The sequence below is a fragment of the Phoxinus phoxinus genome (assembly GCF_949152265.1).
Source record: "Phoxinus phoxinus genome assembly, chromosome: 19".
NCBI lineage: Eukaryota > Metazoa > Chordata > Actinopteri > Cypriniformes > Leuciscidae > Phoxinus > Phoxinus phoxinus.
This window is the reverse complement of record NC_136894.1, coordinates 637,779-660,452: the sequence shown is the minus strand read 5'-3', so window position 1 is coordinate 660,452 and position 22,674 is coordinate 637,779. Positions and strand designations below refer to the sequence as shown.

At 43.0% G+C, this 22,674-nt stretch overlaps 1 protein-coding gene across 1 annotated transcript in view; it reads left to right on the top strand.

Moving 5' to 3' along the window:
- Positions 1-22,674, top strand: part of epha10 (EPH receptor A10) — a 135,331-nt gene that overhangs the window by 25,526 nt on the left and 87,131 nt on the right. The window contains exons 2-3 of the mRNA XM_079591258.1: positions 10,011-10,075; positions 11,881-12,550. Coding sequence (XP_079447384.1) covers positions 10,011-10,075; positions 11,881-12,550 — 735 coding nt within the window. The remainder of the gene's footprint in view (positions 1-10,010; positions 10,076-11,880; positions 12,551-22,674) is intronic.

Below are 22,674 nucleotides of genomic sequence, written 5' to 3'. Positions count from 1 at the left end.
TTACGATCCGTCAGTCACATCTCCGTCAGCACATGCTCAACACGACTGAACACACACCGTCACAGACTGGTTATTAGCAACACGACTGAACACACACCGTCACAGACCGGTTATTAGCAACATGACTGAACACACACCGTCACAGACCGGTTATTAGCAACACGACTGAACACACACCGTCACAGACTGGTTATTAGCAACGCGACTGAACACACACCGTCACAGACCGGTTATTAGCAACATGACTGAACACACACCGTCACAGACTGGTTATTAGCAACATGACTGAACACACACCGTCACAGACCGGTTATTAGCAACATGACTGAACACACACCGTCACAGACCGGTTATTAGCAACACGACTGAACACACACCGTCACAGACTGGACCAACACATTTAAGTCACATGTCGCCACCTACTGGTGTAACAATGAAATTGATGCAATTACTTGACGCGTCAAGTTTCTCTCATAAGGTGGTTTACTTTATTCTGATCACTGCCCTAAACATCAGTGTTTATACACACTATAAACTTTTATCGCAGTACTTCTGTGATCATCTGAACGATTGTAAGACAAGACATTATTATACTGTGTGTTTGAGTCAAGATCGCAATCTTGTGAAATTGTTGTGTTTGGTCGTGCGGAACATGTTAGTGCCTGTGTAGATGCTCTTGGCGCTTTAGGTTCCCATATTCGACCTTTCACCAAGACTCTTGCCAGTGCTTTTACATTTGACAGATTAGTTCAGTTGTTCACCAGCTTCTTCCAGCGGAGACTTTTGGCTAAGGTCAAGCAATACCTGCTACGCAAAGACTTTGAAAGAGTCATACATGCATTTATTAGTCGTGTTTAGACCACTGTAGCTCTTCATATGTTGGATTGGAGCAGTCATCTCTTCATCGGCTAGGGTTAGTCCAGAACGCAGCAGCTCGACTTCTGACCGGGACCATGAAGCGCGACCACATCACACCGGGTTTGTTCACGCTTCACTGGCTTCCTGTTTGCTTCAGGATTGAATTTAAAATAGTTTTTAGAATCTTAAATGGGTTGTCGCCGCCTTATTTCTCAGAGCTTTTACACGTCCACACACCTGTCAAAGCACTGAGGTCTTCGTTCAGATGCTCCTCGATGTGGTTCAGAAACGAAGGTGACGAGCGTTTGCAGTGTCTGCTCCAAACCTCTGGATAATCATCTTATCCATGTAAGGAAAGCTCGGACCATTGAAACATTCAAGTCCTTGATTAAGACTCATTACTGTGCTTTGGCTTTCAATTCACGTTGAGCTTTGATATCTTGACCTTTCTTCTACTGTTGGTCTATTGTATTTTGTGTATTGTTTGTGTATATTATTTCTTTGATTTTGTACCATGTTAAGCACTTTGGTCAATTATGGTTGTTTTTAAACGTGCTATATAAATCAAACTGAACTAAACTGATTAATGGCGCAGTTCTAGTTTGCAGCATGAACTCTCTCAATCCCACTGACCAAACACAGAAAATCTCCTGCATCAGAATGGCTGACGTGGTTCCTCTCAATCCTCTTTTCCTGAATACAACTTTTCATTTGTGTGTGCCTCCGAGTCTGGCGCTGTCACGATAATGTAAGAGCCAAGCACTCGGGTTTTGGGAAGGATGTCGTGTTGCGTCGGCTCGGAGGGGGTCGTGTCTGTAAAAGCGGGCCGTTCGCCACCGTGACCCATTTCCACACGACGCCAAGCTGATCAGAAAGAAGAGCGAGAATGACTGAGAAGTGCTGGTGAATACGCCTCCCCCTGTGCCGAAACCCAGGCAAACAGCTGTTATTAGGATTCAGCGGCGTGTTTGTGTGTGTGTGTGTGTGTGTGTGTGTGTGAGCGTTTCCATACAACCCTAGAGAAAAGCAAGCGCTCTTTACACGCCAATGGCGGAGCTGAAAGTTTAATGAGGTCATAAAGGTCTGTATGGGGCTTCAACTTAATGCGCTTTGCCATTCGGTTGGCTTTAACGCTACGAGCGAGTGTATGCACGTACCGAGTGTGTGTGTCTGTGTGTGTGTGTGTGTGTGTGTGTGTGCTTATTAGAGGGATAATGTTTGGCCGATGAGTGTCCCGCAGGTCTCTGGACTCTGATTGGTGCGTTCTGTGCTTTATGTATATATGCAGATAAGCTTCATGGAAGAGAGTTTAACAACATGTGGCTAATCCCCTCTATTGAATTTTATGGTTCTCGTATTATAATTCCTTCACTGGGATTTACATGAGTGTGTGTGTTGGGTTTGACAGGGAGATCAGTGCCCTGGTGACACAAGCACATCCTTCAGTCAGTCTTAGACGTCGTCTTTGTTTGTGAGGGTAAATTGGGTTTTTTTCTCCCAGGTTCTGCTAATGTCTGGAGGGAAGCGCAGTGCTTAATGTAATGAAGGTTATTTGGTTTGAATACATTTGCTAAAAAGAGACTAAATGTGTTTTTTTGAAATCAAAGACGCCGGAATGATATTCTTGCTCATTTTGGATCAAATGTATAGACTAGTTCATGCATTAATGAAAATGTCGTTCCAAACCTGTATGATCTTCTTTCATCTGTTGAATATAAAATGAAATGTTTAGCAGAATGTCCCGGCTGCTCTTCTTTAGATCGCGAGTGTACATGAGGAGTACGACTGTCCAGAAAGATTCTCCAACAACCACTTGACGTCCCCCTGTGGTGTAAATCCAGCTGTTAATGTAGTTTATGTGTCTATGTGGTGTTATTAATCTGCTTTAACACACACATGTGTAAGTTCATAAGTGGACAGCATTGCTGAGTATTTTCTGCTTAAAACTGCAGTGAACCAAAGACAGTCTCAAACACACGGTTTGAAATCGCTGGTGTTTCTGACGTCACACACTACCTTGTAACCAATCAGATCAACGTGTGATCGTCCACCAGTGGATCTCTGAGTGAGTGGAGGCGGGGCTCATTTGCATATTCATAGAACCGCGCATACTAAATGAGGCTTCAATGGACTTTAAATTACCCAAAGCTATCGTATCACATGTCTTCAGTTGACTTGGACTGTAGTGCTTGAGTTTTATGACACTTATGCTGCATTTAACGGCAGAACAACATTTATGCTGCCAACAACGGTTAGCGGAGGAACATACATTCTATGATGTTAATTGAAATTGCATGGAAAAGAGTGACTTGTCGTGAGGATATCATCTTCCGTGTCATGGCATGCTGTACATCTGAGGGAAATTGATTATTGGACAAGAAAAAATGTAGGCGGGATTTGGTTCTATTAATGGGTTGTTGGTCGGATGGACGCTGATCTGAATGCTAGTTTGCAGCTGATTGTAAGAAAATGATTTAACATGCTTTGGGTGAAGGATTCCTTCCTTTACTTGTTCTTGCTGTCTCCGTCTCTTTGAATGACCTCGTGTGTGTGTGTGTGTGTGTGTGTGTGTGTGTGTGTGTGTGTGTCCTGCGAGCGACTGCTCTGTGTAGTTTGACCTCGACTGTGACTCTGCTCGGTTTCCCCCCCTTAAGGTCGAGTCAGTAGGGGTCTGTGTCAGCAGAAATCAAATGGCATCTTGTCCCCTAAACGTGGAGAGCCCGAGCAACAGCTGTTCTGAAAAAAAAAAAAAAAAATTCACTCAAACCAACCGAGGTGAAGTCAGAACACTGAAATTTATGTCTTTGTTTACCACAGAAAACCTTGGGAACGTAAAATACTCGCCCTCAGTACATTTGACTTGGCAGTAACCGCAAGTCTGCCAGGCTAGAGATGCTCTGAGTCACGCTGTATGATACAGTATCTATGATAAACGCTGTATGATACGGTATCTATGATAAACGCTGTATGATACGGTATCTATGATAAACGCTGTATGATACGGTATCTGTGATAAACGCTGTATGATACAGTATCTATGATAAACGCTGTATGATACGGTATCTGTGATAAACGCTGTATGATACGGTATCTATGATAAACGCTGTATGATACGGTATCTGTGATAAACGCTGTATGATACGGTATCTATGATAAACGCTGTATGATACAGTATCTATGATAAACGCTGTATGATACGGTATCTGTGATAAACGCTGTATGATACGGTATCTGTGATAAACGCTGTATGATACGGTATCTGTGATAAACGCTGTATGATACGGTATCTGTGATAAACACTGTATGATACGGTATCTGTGATAAACGCTGTATGATACGGTATCTGTGATAAACGCTGTATGATACGGTATCTATGATAAACGCTGTATGATACGGTATCTATGATAAACGCTGTATGATACGGTATCTATGATAAACGCTGTATGATACAGTATCTATGATAAACGCTGTATGATACGGTATCTATGATAAACGCTGTATGATACGGTATCTATGATAAACGCTGTATGATACGGTATCTATGATAAACGCTGTATGATACGGTATCTATGATAAACGCTGTATGATACGGTATCTATGATAAACGCTGTATGATACGGTATCTATGATAAACGCTGTATGATACAGTATCTATGATAAACGCTGTATGATACGGTATCTGTGATAAACGCTGTATGATACGGTATCTGTGATAAACGCTGTATGATACGGTATCTATGATAAACGCTGTATGATACGGTATCTATGATAAACGCTGTATGATACGGTATCTACAGGGCTCCAAACTGCGACTAAAATGGTCGCATTTGCGACCAAATATATTTATTTGCGAGTGAAATTTCTGCCAAGGTCGCCATTGGCGACAATACAAATTTACTCCCTTTGATTGTAAAATCTGCATCATACATGCATGTTTTATAGCCAGTAGCCTATCGCTTCATTTGTTTTGTTAACGTCATGAAATGAGACGCTTTGTGTGAACTGAGTGAAAGCGCCAAAATATGAACGGGTAAAGCGAATTGTCACCTTTCGCGTCAGAAAAAAAAATGTCAAAGCGAAAAATATTGGACTTCTTCAAGCAATCCTCATCTCTGTCAATCACCAGCACGCATGACACACCTCTGCTAACAAAAAATATGCGATATTTTAAATGCGTCATTCTGTTCATAGAACGCTCCATATGAAAGTTTTTTTTTTTTTGCAATGCCAATCTAGCGCTGACTCCATGACGAGCCAATAATCAGAGTTGTTCCCTGCACCGCACAGCTTAGTTTCTAGATGTAGAAACTAGAATGTTTTGCCGGACTGGACAAAAGCGAAGCGAACTGGGCGAGATGAGACAGCGTGTGTCTGTGCGCGAGCAATAGTGCGCGAGAGAGACCGATGTCTGTGCGCGAGCAATAGTGCGCGAGAGAGACCGATGTCTGTGCGCGAGCAATAGTGCGCGAGAGAGACCGATAAGGGTGTCTGCGCGCGAGAGACTTCAAATAACAAGAGACCTTTCAAATAACAACTACAGAATTTTATTAACTGACATCGGGATCCCTCTTACATGGCTACCTTCCAAATAAATCAATAATTTGACAGAAAATATTGATTTAAAAACGATTGTATTGCTTCCGTGTCCATGACAACGCTCTGTTTTTCATGGCAACTGTGTCTTATCAAGAAATAACATACTGCATTCTACATCAGAATTTAACCAAGCCATGTAATAATAGGTAATAATAATAATAACAGAAGATAATATCTCTAGTCTATCCTAATAATTATTATAAATACAATGTATATAAAATATAAATACAATTTAAAATATTAATAAATTATTTATTTTTATTTATTCTGGAGAAGCACTGAATTTTGGTGAATAAGAGGACCCATTTTATTTTGATACACATTAGCAGGAGATGTAGCACAATATGAATGTAAAAAAGCAGTTATAATTAGCCTATGTGACAAATCAACAAATAATTTTGGCCAAAATCGTGCAGCCCTACTGAGGTATGATCACGAGACACAAATTTTTTTTTGTGACTTTTGTTCAAGAGCGGGCAAAGAAATAGCGGGGAAAACGGAGTTAATTACAGGAACTAACCATTTCAAAAAAGAGACTGTGAGAAAACACGGGGACAGTAACTAAGCAAAGTAACATTTTTGGACTATTTTGGATTATTATAGTTCATAAGTCGGAAGTGACATTCAGTTCCCAAATAAGCTTCAGTTCCCAGAACATTCACAAGATGAAAATGCTGAAACTGTAAGAAGAGGAGAGACATGCACACAACAGGGTGACTAAAAGTAAATGCATTGTTATGTGGCTCTTAAAAAAATTATTTGGCGCCTGTTTTTTCCCCCTATAGGAGCCAATGGCTCCTTACTTGATTTTTTTGTTTGGAGCCCTGATCTATGATAAACGCTGTATGATACGGTATCTATGATAAACGCTGTATGATACAGTATCTATGATAAACGCTGTATGATACGGTATCTGTGATAAACGCTGTATGATACGGTATCTGTGATAAACGCTGTATGATACAGTATCTATGATAAACGCTGTATGATACAGTATCTATGATAAACGCTGTATGATACGATATCTGTGATAAACGCTGTATGATACGGTATCTGTGATAAACGCTGTATGATACAGTATCTATGATAAACGCTGTATGATACGGTATCTGTGATAAACGCTGTATGATACGGTATCTGTGATAAACGCTGTATGATACAGTATCTATGATAAACGCTGTATGATACAGTATCTATGATAAACGCTGTATGATACGGTATCTGTGATAAACGCTGTATGATACGGTATCTGTGATAAACGCTGTATGATACAGTATCTATGATAAACGCTGTATGATACGGTATCTGTGATAAACGCTGTATGATACGGTATCTGTGATAAACGCTGTATGATACAGTATCTATGATAAACGCTGTATGATACGGTATCTGTGATAAACGCTGTATGATACAGTATCTATGATAAACGCTGTATGATACGGTATCTATGATAAACGCTGTATGATACGGTATCTGTGATAAACGCTGTATGATACAGTATCTGTGATAAACGCTGTATGATACGGTATCTATGATAAACGCTGTATGATACAGTATCTGTGATAAACGCTGTATGATACGGTATCTATGATAAACGCTGTATGATACGGTATCTGTGATAAACGCTGTATGATACGGTATCTGTGATAAACGCTGTATGATACGGTATCTATGATAAACGCTGTATGATACGGTATCTGTGATAAACGCTGTATGATACGGTATCTGTGATAAACGCTGTATGATACAGTATCTGTGATAAACGCTGTATGATACGGTATCTATGATAAACGCTGTATGATACGGTATCTGTGATAAACGCTGTATGATACGGTATCTGTGATAAACGCTGTATGATACGGTATCTGTGATAAACGCTGTATGATACGGTATCTATGATAAACGCTGTATGATACGGTATCTATGATAAACGCTGTATGATACAGTATCTATGATAAACGCTGTATGATACGGTATCTATGATAAACGCTGTATGATACAGTATCTGTGATAAACGCTGTATGATACGGTATCTGTGATAAACGCTGTATGATACGGTATCTATGATAAACGCTGTATGATACGGTATCTATGATAAACGCTGTATGATACAGTATCTATGATAAACGCTGTATGATACAGTATCAATGATAAACGCTGTATGATACGGTATCTGTGATAAACGCTGTATGATACAAGTGCTTGTAATGAAGAGGCTTTCAGACTGGTGTTGTGATGTCAGAGCGTGTGTGTGTGTGTGTGTGTGTGTGTGTGTGTGTGTGTGTGTGTGAGGACTGATGCTGTGTCAATGCATGATCCAAGCAAAGAGAAACAAGCGTTTGTGACTGCAATTAATTATGAATAGTTCAGCTTCTGATACACAACCATGTTTAGAGAAATGATGGGAGAAATGTGGCATAGTCTAATACACTAATCAGGCAAACATGGTGTCATTCAAAAGTTGTTGTTTTTTTTGCTAGAAATTCATACTTGTACTATAGGCAGGGATGCATTAAGGATTAAGGATTTTAAATGTATTTGTCTCTACACATTACATTATGCTGGGAAAAGTGAGGATATTTTAGAAGCAGAAAAGACATGTCAGCCTTTATATCGTGTAGTTTTTGTGCAGATGTAGTAAAAGCACATGTAGCGCTGGCCGGGGTGCTGAAACGCACACATACACACATGCCGCTGTCCGAGATGCTGAAACACACACATACACACATGCCGCTGTCCGAGATGCTGAAACACACACATACACACATGCCGCTGTCCGAGATGCTGAAACACACACATACACACATGCCGCTGTCCGAGATGCTGAAACACACACATACACACATGCCGCTGTCCGAGATGCTGAAACACACACATACACACATGCCGCTGTCCGAGATGCTGAAACACACTAATATACACCCATGCCGCTGTCCGGGGTGCTGAAACACACACATACACACATGCCGCTGTCCGAGATGCTGAAACGCACACATACACACATGCCGCTGTCCGAGATGCTGAAACACACACATACACACATGCCGCTGTCCGAGATGCTGAAACGCACACATACACACATGCCGCTGTCCGAGATGCTGAAACACACACATACACACATGCCGCTGTCCGAGATGCTGAAACACACACATACACACATGCCGCTGTCCGAGATGCTGAAACACACTAATATACACCCATGCCGCTGTCCGGGGTGCTGAAACACACACATACACACATGCCGCTGTCCGAGATGCTGAAACGCACACATACACACATGCCGCTGTCCGAGATGCTGAAACACACACATACACACATGCCGCTGTCCGAGATGCTGAAACACACACATACACACATGCCGCTGTCCGAGATGCTGAAACACACACATACACACATGCCGCTGTCCGAGATGCTGAAACACACACATACACACATGCAGCTGTCCGAGGTGCTGATACACACTAATATACACCCATGCCGCTGTCCAAGGTGCTGAAACACACACATACACACATGCCGCTGTCCGAGATGCTGAAACACACACATACACACATGCAGCTGTCCGAGGTGCTGATACACACTAATATACACCCATGCCGCTGTCCGAGGTGCTGAAACACACACACACACACATGCCGCTGTCCGAGGTGCTGATACACACTAATATACACCCGTGCCGCTGTCCGAAGGAGCAGAAACACACTAATATACACACTCGTGCCGCTGTCCGAGGTACTGAAACACACACATACACACATGCCGCTGTCCGAGGTGCTGATACACACTAATATACACCCGTGCCGCTGTCCGAGGTGCTGAAACACACACATACACACATGCCGCTGTCCGAGGTGCTGATACACACTAATATACACCCGTGCCGCTGTCCGAAGGAGCAGAAACACACTAATATACACCCGTGCCGCTGTCCGTGGTCCTGAACCCGTGTGTCTGAGACCCGAACGCTGTCGTTGGTGCTGAATTATAGGCCTTGTCCAAGTGCTGATTCAGAGCCCAAGCTCTATTTGTGTCAAGGGCATCTTTTTAAAAACGTTGGCCGAGTTTGTTTACACAGTCTGTACTTGTTCAAATCGCTGCATAACAACATTCACTGCTGCTCTGCTCATTTTAATTTAGTATGTAAGCGGAGGTTTATATTAAGGCTTTGCAATTGTAAAAATGCAGCAGAAATGACAAATGCCAGCTTGAATTTGCTTCACAGGCCTCTTGGGCTGTCATGCTGGTGGTGTAAAACATTTCTTTTCCCTTTGATAATTATTGTTTAATGTTAGAGCAGCACATTGTGCCGCAGACCAGTTGAAATCGGTCAATATTCCTGTGCTTTGCAAAGCTGTCCGCCGTTCTCATCTGATGTTCTCTAAGTGCAGCGCTGCAGGTCTGTCAGTCCTCGTTTGAGCTCAACGTGTGCTCGTTGTTATTAAACACGATCAGCTCTATGTGTTCTGACAGTGAGAAAGAAATTGCACAACATATAATTGCAATTTAATGAGTCCTGCTTATATTGTTTCTCTCTTGCTTTTGTTTTTTTCCTCCAGTTGTGTTGCTGAATTCTAAGGAGTCCCAGGCAGAGCTGGGTTGGACCTCATATCCTTCTAATGGGGTAAGACCTTCATGTCGATTATTTATTAGATTATTGTAGATTTTAAAGGAACTATAATAGTTAATCGCTGCAGCAACAAATGATACCATCACATCTGTGCACTATGAATGGAAAACGTCAGGTTTAACATAATTTTACAATAGTGAATTATGCATTCTATGAACAAAACGCATATGAAATTTGCAGAAATCTTTCCTGTGGGAAAGTTCATGAAACAAGCTGCCCAAAACTAGTGCTTTATATGAAGAGCTTCAACATTTAACGCAAATGATCAAGTCGCCTTTATTTATACAGCGCTTTTTACAGCACAGAGTTTCAGAGCAGCTTTACAGAGAGAACAGGGGAATAATGCAGCAAAGCTTGTTTCTAGAAGAGAATGGCATCACAGTCCAGCTTAAGTTCAATGATGGTTGTTTTTTGTTGTAAAAAAGTTAATTTAGTTAATTTATATATACAGCCGCTCTGGAGAAAACTGTGATGTCATCGTCCATGTGTAGTTACTGATCAATAGGCTTCGTCTCTTTCTTTCTCCTTATCTTTAATGCACTATTTTGTTCCATCTTTACAAGTATTTCTAGTTTCTTTTCCGTGTCTCCATTCCCCAACGGAGTAGCTTTCTCATGTCCGCTGTATTCCCAGTATGGACTGCTTTGCTCTCGCCAGATAAACCCATTTGTCATTTCTGTGTCCTGGTTCCCATCTCGCCTCCCTTCTCTCTTCCTCACTGCTGAAGATCACATGTGTAGTTTGGTTCACAGCTGAGACGAGCAGTAAGCCTGACAGAGGACGACTCGTTTCGCCATTCCTAACGTTATCTGTGAGGAGAAATGCTGCATGCTGGGACTCGATGCAAGCTGTTATTTGTTTAGCTTGTTAATTCTGGACCTGACAGCGATTAAATCCTCTGTCTCCTGCTCCCACCACAGCTGTGGACACACGCGCACACACACACACACACACACACGCACACACGCACACGCACACGCACACGCACACACACACACACACACACACACACCTGTGGTGTTGAAATTCACTGCCACTCACTCTGGTATCTGTGGAGAGTCTCCGCCAAACTGCTCAATTCCCTCAGAAACGAAGGATCTTCATTACACTGCAATTAATTGTGAAAACACCGAGTGTTCGTCTTCAGAGGCTCATTATAATCTCTCTAGCAGACAATGAGCTTGTTTGTGGCGCTGATTGAAGACGCTTTAGTCTGAATATATGCTGTGTTTGAGAGACTGTAGCTGATACGCCACTGATCTTTACACAGATTGATTGAACTGTAAACCCTTATAAATATCAATACCAACATGTGATGCACTTATTGACATGGACCGTGTGTACACATGTTTACTCTTTTGTAATATGTAGGCTTGTAAGTCTACAGCGATTTGCTAATGTCCATGTTTGTGTACGTAGATGCATATCTCCCCGAATATGTCAACTTTTTGATGCAACAAAGGAAACATTTGAAGTTAGTTGATGAGTTAGTATTGTATTTAATCTGTTAATATAAGTATCGCACTTCAGCCTGTTAATACTGTTGGCATGCTCAGTGAAAATGTGAATTTTAATTTTAACATTTTGTTTGTAATTTATTTGATCATAGAGACCTTGATTCATAAAGCACAGTGAACAAGTTTGTACAACCCATGTAGAGTGTAGTTATTTTGTTTCATTTTAATCCATTGGCATTTAACCAACGCTAATGGATAAATTGCAAACACAAGAAAGATTTGCAATGAATCTCACCTTGGTTTTGAACCAGATCTTTCTCTCTCTCGCTCTTCTCGTTCCAGTGGGAGGAAATCAGCGGAGTGGATGAGAAATACAAGCCGATCCGCACGTATCAGGTGTGTAACGTGATGGAGCCGAGTCAGAACAACTGGCTCCAGACGGGCTGGATCTGGCGTCAGGGCGGCCAGCGCATCTTCATCGAGCTTCAGTTCACGCTTCGAGACTGCAACAGCATCCCAGGGGTTTCCGGAAGCTGCAAGGAGACCTTTAACCTCCTGTACGCCGAGTCCGACTGGGACCTGGGCCGCGTGACGCGCGAGGACCGATACAGCAAGATCGACACCATCGCTGCGGACGAGAGCTTCACGCAGGGAGATCTGGGCGAGCGCAAGATGAAGCTGAACACGGAGGTCCGTGAGATCGGGCATCTGAACCGGAAAGGGTTTCATCTGGCGTTCCAGGACGTCGGCGCGTGCGTCGCGCTGGTGTCCGTGAGAGTGTATTATAAACGATGCTTGTCGACGGTGCAGAATCTAGCCGTGTTCCCGGATACGGTGGCCGAAGCTGCGTTCGCGACTCTAGTGGAGGTCAGAGGCTCGTGTGTGAATAACTCTGAGGTGGACACCGACAGTCCTCCCAGAATGCATTGCAGTGCTGAGGGGGAATGGCTGGTGCCGATCGGGAAATGCAGTTGCAGCGCCGGATATGAGGAGGGACACAGCAGCTGTGAGGGTAAGACACTCTTACAGTCTCGCTGTAGTTCAGGCTCCACTAGAACATGTTCTCCTGCTTGAATGTTGATTATGTTCCTCATTTTCTCCAGTGTTGCAGCTCCTCTCTTCCCAGTCTGTCAGTAACGCTCTGTTTACTTCCTGTCTCTATGAAGCCCCTCCTTCTGAAAAGCACACTGTGCTCTGATTGGTCGGCTGGAGCAGTGTGTTGTGATTGGTCGAGAATATTCTTTGAAATTCTTTAGCTTTTCATGTAATGAAGTGGTGTGGGTTTAGACTGAAGTGAGGGTGAGTAAATGATGTTTTCATTCTATTCTCGTTCTCTGTAAACCCAAATGTCTTTCAAAGGCGGATGATTTTGTGAGATTGCATGTTTAGACTCGTCACATGACGCTTTAGGACTCGTCACATGACGTTTTAGGACTCGTCACGTGACGCTTTAGGACTCGTCACATGACGCTTTAGGACTCGTCACATGACGCTTTAGGACTCGTCACATGGCGTTTTAGGACTCGTCACATGACACTTTAGGACTCGTCACATGACGCTTTAGGACTCGTCACGTGATGTTTTAGGACTCGTCACATGACGCTTTAGGACTCGTCACATGACGCTTTAGGACTCGTCACATGACGCTTTAGGACTCGTCACATGACGCTTTAGGACTCGTCACATGACGCTTTAGGACTCGTCACATGGCGTTTTAGGACTCGTCACATGACACTTTAGGACTCGTCACATGACGCTTTAGGACTCGTCACATGACGCTTTAGGACTCGTCACATGGCGTTTTAGGACACGTCACGTGATGTTTTAGGACTCGTCACATGGCGTTTTAGGACACGTCACGTGATGTTTTAGGACTCGTCACATGGCGTTTTAGGACACGTCACGTGATGTTTTAGGACTCGTCACATGGCGTTTTAGGACTCGTCACACGACACTTTAGGACTCGTCACATGACACTTTAGGACTCGTCACATGACACTTTAGGACTCGTCACATGGCGTTTTAGGACTCGTCACATGACATGACGGTTTTGACGCGTCACATGGCGTTTTTTAAGCTCACAGTGTTAGTGTGACGTGGGTCGAGACTTCGACTGTCACTGGTTCAGTTTCACTTCAGGAGGTCAGAGCAACGTCACGCTCTCTACACTTCAGTCTGTCACTGATCTGTCCTCCCACTACAGCTGTGTGTGTGTGTGTGTGTGTGTGTGTGTGTCAGTGTGATATTTCACAGGACATCTTGAAGGATTGTGTGATGCAGTGTGTGAGTTGCAGTCGGTTCACACGTACAGCGACAGGCTGTTACAACAGACCCGGCATTGTGTCTTTATTTTGTTATTAGTTATCATCGAATCATAAATCAATAAGAGTCATGTGATGCGGCCACATTTAAAGAATTGCTGTATTTTGTAATCTTGAAGCTCTGGAATGACGAAGCTCTTTTTGAGTGAGTGAGTGAGTGAGTGAGTGAGTGAGTGAGTGAGTGAGTGAGTGAGTGAGTGAGTGAGTGAGTGAGTGAGTGAGTGAGTGAGTGAGTGAGTGAGTGAGTGAGTGAGTGAGTGAGTGAGTGAGTGAGTGAGTGAGTGAGTGAGTGAGTGAGTGAGTGAGTGAGTGTGTGTGTGTGTGTGTGTGTGTGTGTGTCTCAGAATAGAGGATTGAAAGGCCAAAGATGAACAGGATTTCACACCACACATCTAATGACAGAGGAAGGCAAACACAGACAGCAGATCTGTGTGTGTGTGAAGGACAGATTGGATGAGTCTAGAGAGAGAGAGAGAGAGAGAGAGAGAGAGAGAAAGAGAGAGAGAGAGAGAGAGATGGTAAACACAGAATGAATGTTACAGAATGCAGGGATTATTGCGTGTTCTCTAGGATTTCAGTATTTGAGACCAAAACCAGTTCATTCGCACAGTGAACGCCTGATGCCAGTTTTGGTTCTATGGGCAAAACAAACACGCTTTGAACACACTCCTTTATTCATTAAAAAAAAAAAAATTGTAATATTAACAAATTAAATTGAGACAATAGAGAATGTTGCATTCAGGTAATTCTCAATTAAGTAAAATTATTATAATGTTTTACTTTAACTCTCGAGTGATATGTTTTTAATTAAGAAAATATGTCTTCAGGTTTTTCCACATATAAAGATATATATTATATTATATTATATTATATTATATTATATACAAAAGGTGATTGCGGCGTGTCACTCGTCTCTCCGCTGAATGATAATGAGACAGAGTTATTGATCAGCTCTAATGCTTCACTAAACTCTCTCTCTGTGTGTGTGTGTGTGTGTGTGTGTGTGTGTGTGTGTGTGTGTGTGTGTGTGTGTGTGTGTGTGTGTGTGTGTGTGTGTGTGTGTGTGTGTGTGTGTGTGTGTGTGTGTGTGTGTGTGTGTGTGTGTGTGTGTGTGTGTGTGTGTGTGTGTGTGTGTGTGTGTGTGTGTGTGTGTGTGTGTGTGTGTGTGTGTGTGTGTGTGTGTGTGTGTGTGTGTGTGTGTGTGTGTGTGTGTGTGTGTGTGTGTGTGTGTGTGTGTGTGTGTGTGTGAGAAGAATGAACGGTGATCCTGAAGAGTGTGATTTATGTGTTTGCGTCAGTGTGTGTGCAGGAGCGAGTGTGTTTTAACTAAATGGCTCGATAGTATTGACTTAAGCCATGAGTAGATGTTGATTGTGTCTGGAGAGGTTGCACTTGACAGGTGTGTGTGTGCGTGTGTGTGTGTGTGTGTGTGTGTGAGAGAGGCCATGAAGCATCACATTTAATTATTTTCTGGCCGCTGTGGGCCGGTGTTCTGTCTGAGACTGCAGGAAGGTTTAGGGGTTACTGGAGCGGTATTTCTGATTTATGTTCAGTCGCTGATAAATGCAAATTGTGATAAACTGCGTGAAGTCTAATCGTTACAGTTTAACACGGACTGGATTTACTTTCTAAATAATTCTAATTCATCTACAGTTCTATTGTATTTTTTATTATTATTTTACATTTCTTAAATTCTTAAAATTGTAATATTTTTTTTACAAATATTTTTTATTTTAAACTTTTATAAATGTTTTATTAAAATAAAAATTAAAAAACTTTTGCAAACTCAATTTCAGTGGGACACTATTTTGGTATGTAATAACTTTTATCATAATTTAGGATAGAATCAAGTCTAGTCCTTATATTCTCTTTTACGTAATAATCCTGAGTTCAGGGATGTTCACACCGAGGACTATAACTATATCTATAAAGTTTTACTACCCGTACTGTCCTCACCGCCGCTATAACCGTAACTGCAGAGGATGATAATGTCTGAATGACTTTCAGAAGATTTATGAAGATTAATGATTAAAAGAGCTTAAGCATTTAAAGTTGCAGATGACAAAACTGCATTATGTGCTTCTAATCATCAGAACGCTATGATGCGTTGGTGTGGAATATGATAATGTAGTTATTGTTAAAGTCATGCTCTTGGTGTGAACTGCATGGCCTTTCACCTTTCATTCATGAAATATCACGTTTTGTAAGGAAAATGGGTCGTGAATGCAGTTTCAGTTTCTGAAATAGGAGACCATATTATGCCTTTTTACAGTCTTTTACAGTCTCGCTGTAGTTCAGGCTCGACTAGAACATGTTCTCCTGCTTGAATGTTGATTATTCTCCTCATATTCTCCAGTGTTGCGGCTCCTCTCTTCCCAGTCTGTCAGTAACGCTCTGTTTACTTCCTGTCTCTATGAAGCCCCTCCTTCTGAAAAGCACACTGTGCTCTGATTGGTCGGCTGGAGCAGTGTGTTGTGATTGGTCGAGCGCTTCGAGTGTGTTTGGGAAATGTCCCGCCCCTTACCATAACCGCCAGTTTAACACACTACTGACTAACTCAACCAGGCCCCGCCCCTTTATTCTGCGCATGAATTATTATAATGAGGAATATTGTGACGTGTTCGTAGAAGAAACTCAAGACTGCAGTGGAGGCGTTTCAGGAGTTCAGGAACACTGACACTGATATAGAGAACAACTGGAGCTTTACATGAACAACATCAAACACTGAAGATGAAGATGAAGATGAGGAAAAACATCTTTGGTCCTCTTCAAGCCGGCTGGTTGGCTGATCATAAGAGATCATTAGCATATAGATGTTGGAGAGCTTCAGGGAAGAGTCCAGCGCCGGCTCAGGGGAACTCGTTCATGGTCTCACTCTTCTTTATTTTTTATTTTTAAGCAGAAATAGCACTGCAGTTATTTATAGATGCTCTCTATTTCAAAGTTTGCGTTCTCGAGCCATCAAACACCGTTGTCGTGCAAATGAACGTCCAGAACACATTAAAGTTTCAGTTTTCTGTTCAATTCTTTGCAACGGAAGTGAATCAATCAAAACTCACTTTATCTGGACAATAACTTTATTCTAGAGCTGCTGTAAAGCCTGAACACTGTTACTGTAATCTCTGTTACTGTAATCTCCTGGTATCACTGTAAAGTTGCTGTGGAACCTCTACACTGTTGAAGCGCTGTAGATGAGGAGACTCGAGATGACTGGTCTTAAAGGTACAGTAGCAAAGACAGCCGTTTAGTGTACCGGACAGAGACGTCATTTATATCTGGACTGGTGATTACAGAGATGCACATGAGGTGAAGAAGGAAAGAGAAGAACAGATGACGGAGAGAGAGACTGGAGAACACATAATTAGACATGTGAGCGTGGGACTGAGTGTGTTTTGTAGTAGTTTAATTAAAGCTGCTGTTGAAACTCACAGATGTATAATTATAAAAGTCTTAAGCCTACAGCAGATGCTGAGATCTTTCTGTGTGTGGCGACTCACGCCAACGCCTGCCATATTACATGCGCACACACACACATACATGCACACACACACACGTGCGCACACACACACGCACACACACACGTGCACACATACATGATGCACACACACACACACACACACACACACATACATGCACGCGCACGTACACACACACACACACACACACACACACACACACACACACACACACATACATGCACACGCGCACACATACATGCACGCACGCACACACGCGCGCACATGCTCACGCACACACACACATACACACACACGCACACGCATGCACACACGCGCGCACATGCTCACGCACACACACACACACACACACACACACACACACACACACACACACACACACACACGCTGGCTTTCTTTCTGTTTTCTTTTGGTGCATTTTTTTATTTATTTATTCCTTCAGTCTCTCATATCAGTTTGTCCCTCTCAGTCTTCAGGATGGGTGTGTTAACCGGCTGCTTTACAGTGTGATGGGTAGATTAGTGTGTGTGTGTGTGTGTAGGGAAGACAGCCAGTCATTTGTGGCTTGGCTCAGTCTGTGTTCTGGTTGGCATGATGCCACCGATGCCCATCTGGTCCAGTCTGTGATTCTTCCCTGGACACTCACTAGTGTTCATCATCTCTAGAGCTGGAGCTTTAAAACTCACACACTCGCCTGAGAGACTGATGATCATGGACAGTGACGTACGGTTATCTCACACACACACACACACACACACACACACACACACACACACACACACACACACACACAGTGTGTGAGAGGAGTAGGTTTAGGGGGAGGGCTTGTTTGTGTGTGATGGGTAAGTTTAGGTGTCGGGTTAGTGTGTGTGTAATAGGTTCACGGGGAGGGTTAGTGTGTGTGTGTGTGTGTGTGTGTGTGATGGGTAGGTTTAGGGGTTGGGTTAGTGTGTGTGTGTGTGTGTGTGTGAGTGATGGGTTGGGTTAGTGTGTGTGTGTGTATGTGAGTGATGGGTAGGTTTAGGGGTTGGGTTAGTGTGAGTGTGTGAGTGATAAGTAAGTTTAGGGGTCAGGTTAGTGTGTCTGTGTGTGTGATGGGTAGGTTTACGGGGAGGGTTAGTGTGTGTGTGTGTGTGTGAGTGATGGGTTGGGTTAGTGTGTGTGTATGTGTGTGTGTGAGTGATGGGTAGGTTTAGGGGTTGGGTTAGTGTGTGTGTGTGAGTGATGGGTAGGTTTAGGGGTTGGGTTAGTGTGTGTGTGTGTGTGTGTGTGTGAGTGATGGGTAGGTTTAGGGGTTGGGTTAGTGTGTGTGTGTGTGTGTGTGTGTGTGAGTGATGGGTAGGTTTAGGGGTTGGGTTAGTGTGTGTGTGTGTGTGTGTGTGTGTGTGTGTGTGTGTGTGTGTGTGTGTGTGTGTGTGTGTGAGATGGGTAGGTTTAGAGGTTGGGTTAGTGTGTGTGTGTGTGAGTGATGGGTTGGGTTTGTGTGTGAGGGGTTTTCTGCAGGTGTCTGGGGTCAAACAGGACTGGATCTGTGCCACAGGGTCACCTTCACCCTCCACTACCTATCTAGTGCTCTCTACACACACACACACACACACACACACACACACACACACACACACACACACACACACACACACAACAGGTTCATTTCTCCACAGAGCTTCTAAACTGTGACAGGAACCACAGAAGAGTGTCATACATAAATGACACACATTATCTCTGCTCTACAACACAGCGCGTCCGCCACGGCAGCTTCCCGACTGGCATGGCGCTTCACTACTCACTGGTTTGTGCTCTACATAGACATCACAAATACACTCTGCACGAGAGACTCGGCTTGATATCAGTATAGTTTGATTTTTAGCATGCTGTTTGTTAAACAAAAATTACAATTATGCTCCGTTAGTGGCATTGCAAACCCAATCCGTTAATATTCAAAACCAAAATTATGATTTTGATGAAACCAAAAGAGTCCTTCCATTAAAAGTTCATGCAAACCAAACATGCTCATTAATTTGGTTGAGTGCAGTGTGTTTGCAGAGAGACTCCGCCCACACTTCTGATTGGCTGTGATTTTGGATTGATTTGGTTGAGTGCAGTGTGTTTGCAGAGAGACTCCGCCCACACTTCTGATTGGCTGTGATTTTGGATTGATTTGGTTGAGTGCAGTGTGTTTGCAGAGAGGCTCCGCCCACACTTCTGATTGGCTGTGATTTTGGATTGACTTGGTTGAGTGCAGTGTGTTTGCAGAGAGGCTCCGCCCACACTTTTCTGATTGGCTGTGATTTTGGATAGATTTGGTTGAGTGCAGTGTGTTTTCAGAGAGGCTCCGCCCACACTTCTGATTGGCTGTGATTTTGGATTAATTTGGTTGAGTGCAGTGTGTTTTCAGAGAGGCTCCGCCCACACTTTTCTGATTGGCTGTGATTTTGGATTGATTTGGTTGAGTGCAGTGTGTTTTCAGAGAGGCTCCGCCCACACACTTTTCTGATTGGCTGTGATTTGGGATTGATGTGGTTGCGAGTGCAGTGCGCTTGCAGAGATTAAAACATTTATGCTCATAAAGATATTGTAAATGTGATCTATATGAATTGAGCAATTTAATCAAAGGTTTCTGAAGAGACGCATTCACTGTATGTGATGAACAAGTTTAATTTATGCTTTTACTGATGTATAAACATTCATAAACACACACACATCAAATATAGTATATGGAAGCGCAACTTTACTGGCTTGACGTGCAGGACAGATATTCACTTTATCTTTTAATATAGTATAGTATATCTTTCTTGCACGTCAAGTATGTTTTATCGTCAAGTATGTTTTTGCACAAAAGGAATTTGTCTTTTATAAGTAAATCCCGTTGTGATTCTGAATAAAAGGTGCTCTCGTTTCTTCTGCCACCTGGATCTGTTTTCACTCGGCTCGTTGCATTGCATTCTGGGATTGCATTGCAATGCTGCGTTTAAACTCATCTTAGAAGACCGCATTATAACCTAAGCATTATAAGCCGGCCTCGAACAGCCTTCACATACGATGTCCTGAAATGCTCCCAGTTGAGCTCACTGCTTCTGGAGCGAGCGCCGCCAGGATTAGCATTAGTGGCGTCTGTCCACCTGTTTCATAAGCGTTCTGCTGAAGGTGCTCGAGTGTGTGTGAGGGGACAGTGTGTTCTCCGTTAATGAAGATGTTCCTGAAACTCCTCGTCAGCTGTTTTTGAGAGTTTTCCCACGGGATCCACACGGGTTCTTACATGCGCACTGAGTTCAGTTCAGTTCAGGTTTCCAGAAATGATCCCGTGTTTATCTGATGAGATGTGAAGCAGAACGTCCTGTGCTCCTCACGGATGGAGAAACGGGAGAAACGCTCTCGGCTGTTTGCAGGATCAGACCTGATAATCTCTTATTTGTTTATCAGCTGTGGCTTTTAACCTGTGAACCTGGTGTGTGAGAGTGTGATCTGTGTTTCAGTGTGTGTGTGTTTCTGCAAAATCCGAGTGCTTAACCCTTATGTGCTGTTGGGGCTGTTTTCAGCCACTAGGGGTATTTTTGAGTCTTAATTTGGCCATAACTTTTTCTGTGTTTCAGCAAATGGAATGATTTTTGGTGACAAATCTTATTTTGACACATATTTTAGGAAAATGCTTTGAACATTTTCAAAAACTTAACAGTACACTCTGGGCAAATTCATTACCCTTTCGTTATGTAAACATGAAAACAGCCACTACTTTAAACTGCTGTATTTTTTTGCAATTTTTTTTTGCATAAATCTATTAATCAACCTCAGTCCTGTTCAAAACTACTAAATGTTTTTAAAAAATGCAAGATTTTAACTCTTTAATTGCCAAATTGATAAATTATGTCACTGATTTGGGGGGGGAAAAAAACACAAAATTACTTATTTTCGAATTAAAATGTGATTGTGGACTGGATTTTTTTTTTTACCTTTTATCACAGTCTTGGACATGTCAAAGATTAAAAACAACATTGGTTTTGATGCATTGTTAGTTTTTGTGCAGCATCAGATTTTAACTTTTTCTCCCTCATTTACTGTTCGTGGCTGTTTTTGCCCCATTGACTTCCATTATAACCACATTTTTTGATTGCAAAGCCATGACACCATATAATCATGCATTTTTGATTGTTGGTGGTTTTCCCTGTTGGGAAGAGGTAAAATTTGTAATTTTTACTGTTGATAACCAGATGGCACCATTAACCCTTTAGATAGGCCTGTGCAAAAAAAAGCTTAGTTTCTGGCTTTTACATGGAGTTATATGGAGTATAAGTGAGGTTTGTGGAGGTTTGTCCTATCCCGAGTGTCAGGACAGGTTTGTCCTATCCCGAGTGTCAGGACAGGTTTGTCCTATCCCGAGTGTCAGGACAGGTTAGTCCTATCCCGAGCGTCAGGACTAGGTTTGTCCTATCCCGAGCGTCAGGACTAGGTTTGTCCTTTCCCGAGCGTCAGGACTAGGTTTGTCCTATCCCGAGCGTCAGGACTAGGTTTGGCCTATCCCGAGCTTCAGGACTAGGTATGTCCTTTCCCGAGCGTCAGGACTAGGTTTGTCCTATCCCGAGCTTCAGGACTAGGTTTGTCCTATCCCGAGCTTCAGGACTAGGTTTGTCCTATCCCGAGCTTCAGGACTAGGTTTGTCCTATCCCGAGCGTCAGGACTAGGTTTGTCCTATCCCGAGCTTCAGGACTAGGTTTGTCCTATCCCGAGCGTCAGGACTAGGTTTGTCCTATCCCGAGCTTCAGGACTAGGTTTGTCCTATCCCGAGCGTCAGGACTAGGTTTGTCTTATCCCGGAGTGTCATGACAGGTTGATCTTATCCCGGACTTTGTCTTATCCTGAGTTGTCAGGACTAGGTTTGTCTTATCCCGGAGTGTCAGGACAGGTTTATCGTATCCCGAGTGTCAGGACAGGTTTGTCTTGTTCTCTGTGCAGGCCGGCAGTTTTCCTGGCACTCGCTTGCCTTTGTGTTTTGTAGTCGTTTGCTGCATGTCAAACCCTCCTCCTCCAAACTGACATTTCCAACAGCACCTGTGTCCCTCAGAAGTATTTTTGGTGCTGCTCTCTCTCTAACACACACACACACACACACACACACACACACACACACACACACACACACACACACACACACACACTCATGCGAGCCCATATGTGCTCACACTTGCGTCTGCCCACTCACACACACATAATACCCAGAAGTAATGGCAGGAACAGTTGCTCTGTCTCTCTCTGTTTTCACTTGCTCTATCTTTTCATTGTAATTTGTCACTTTCTGTCTTCATTTCACACTTTGATGAGTAGCTATCCATAAAGCCAGATTCATA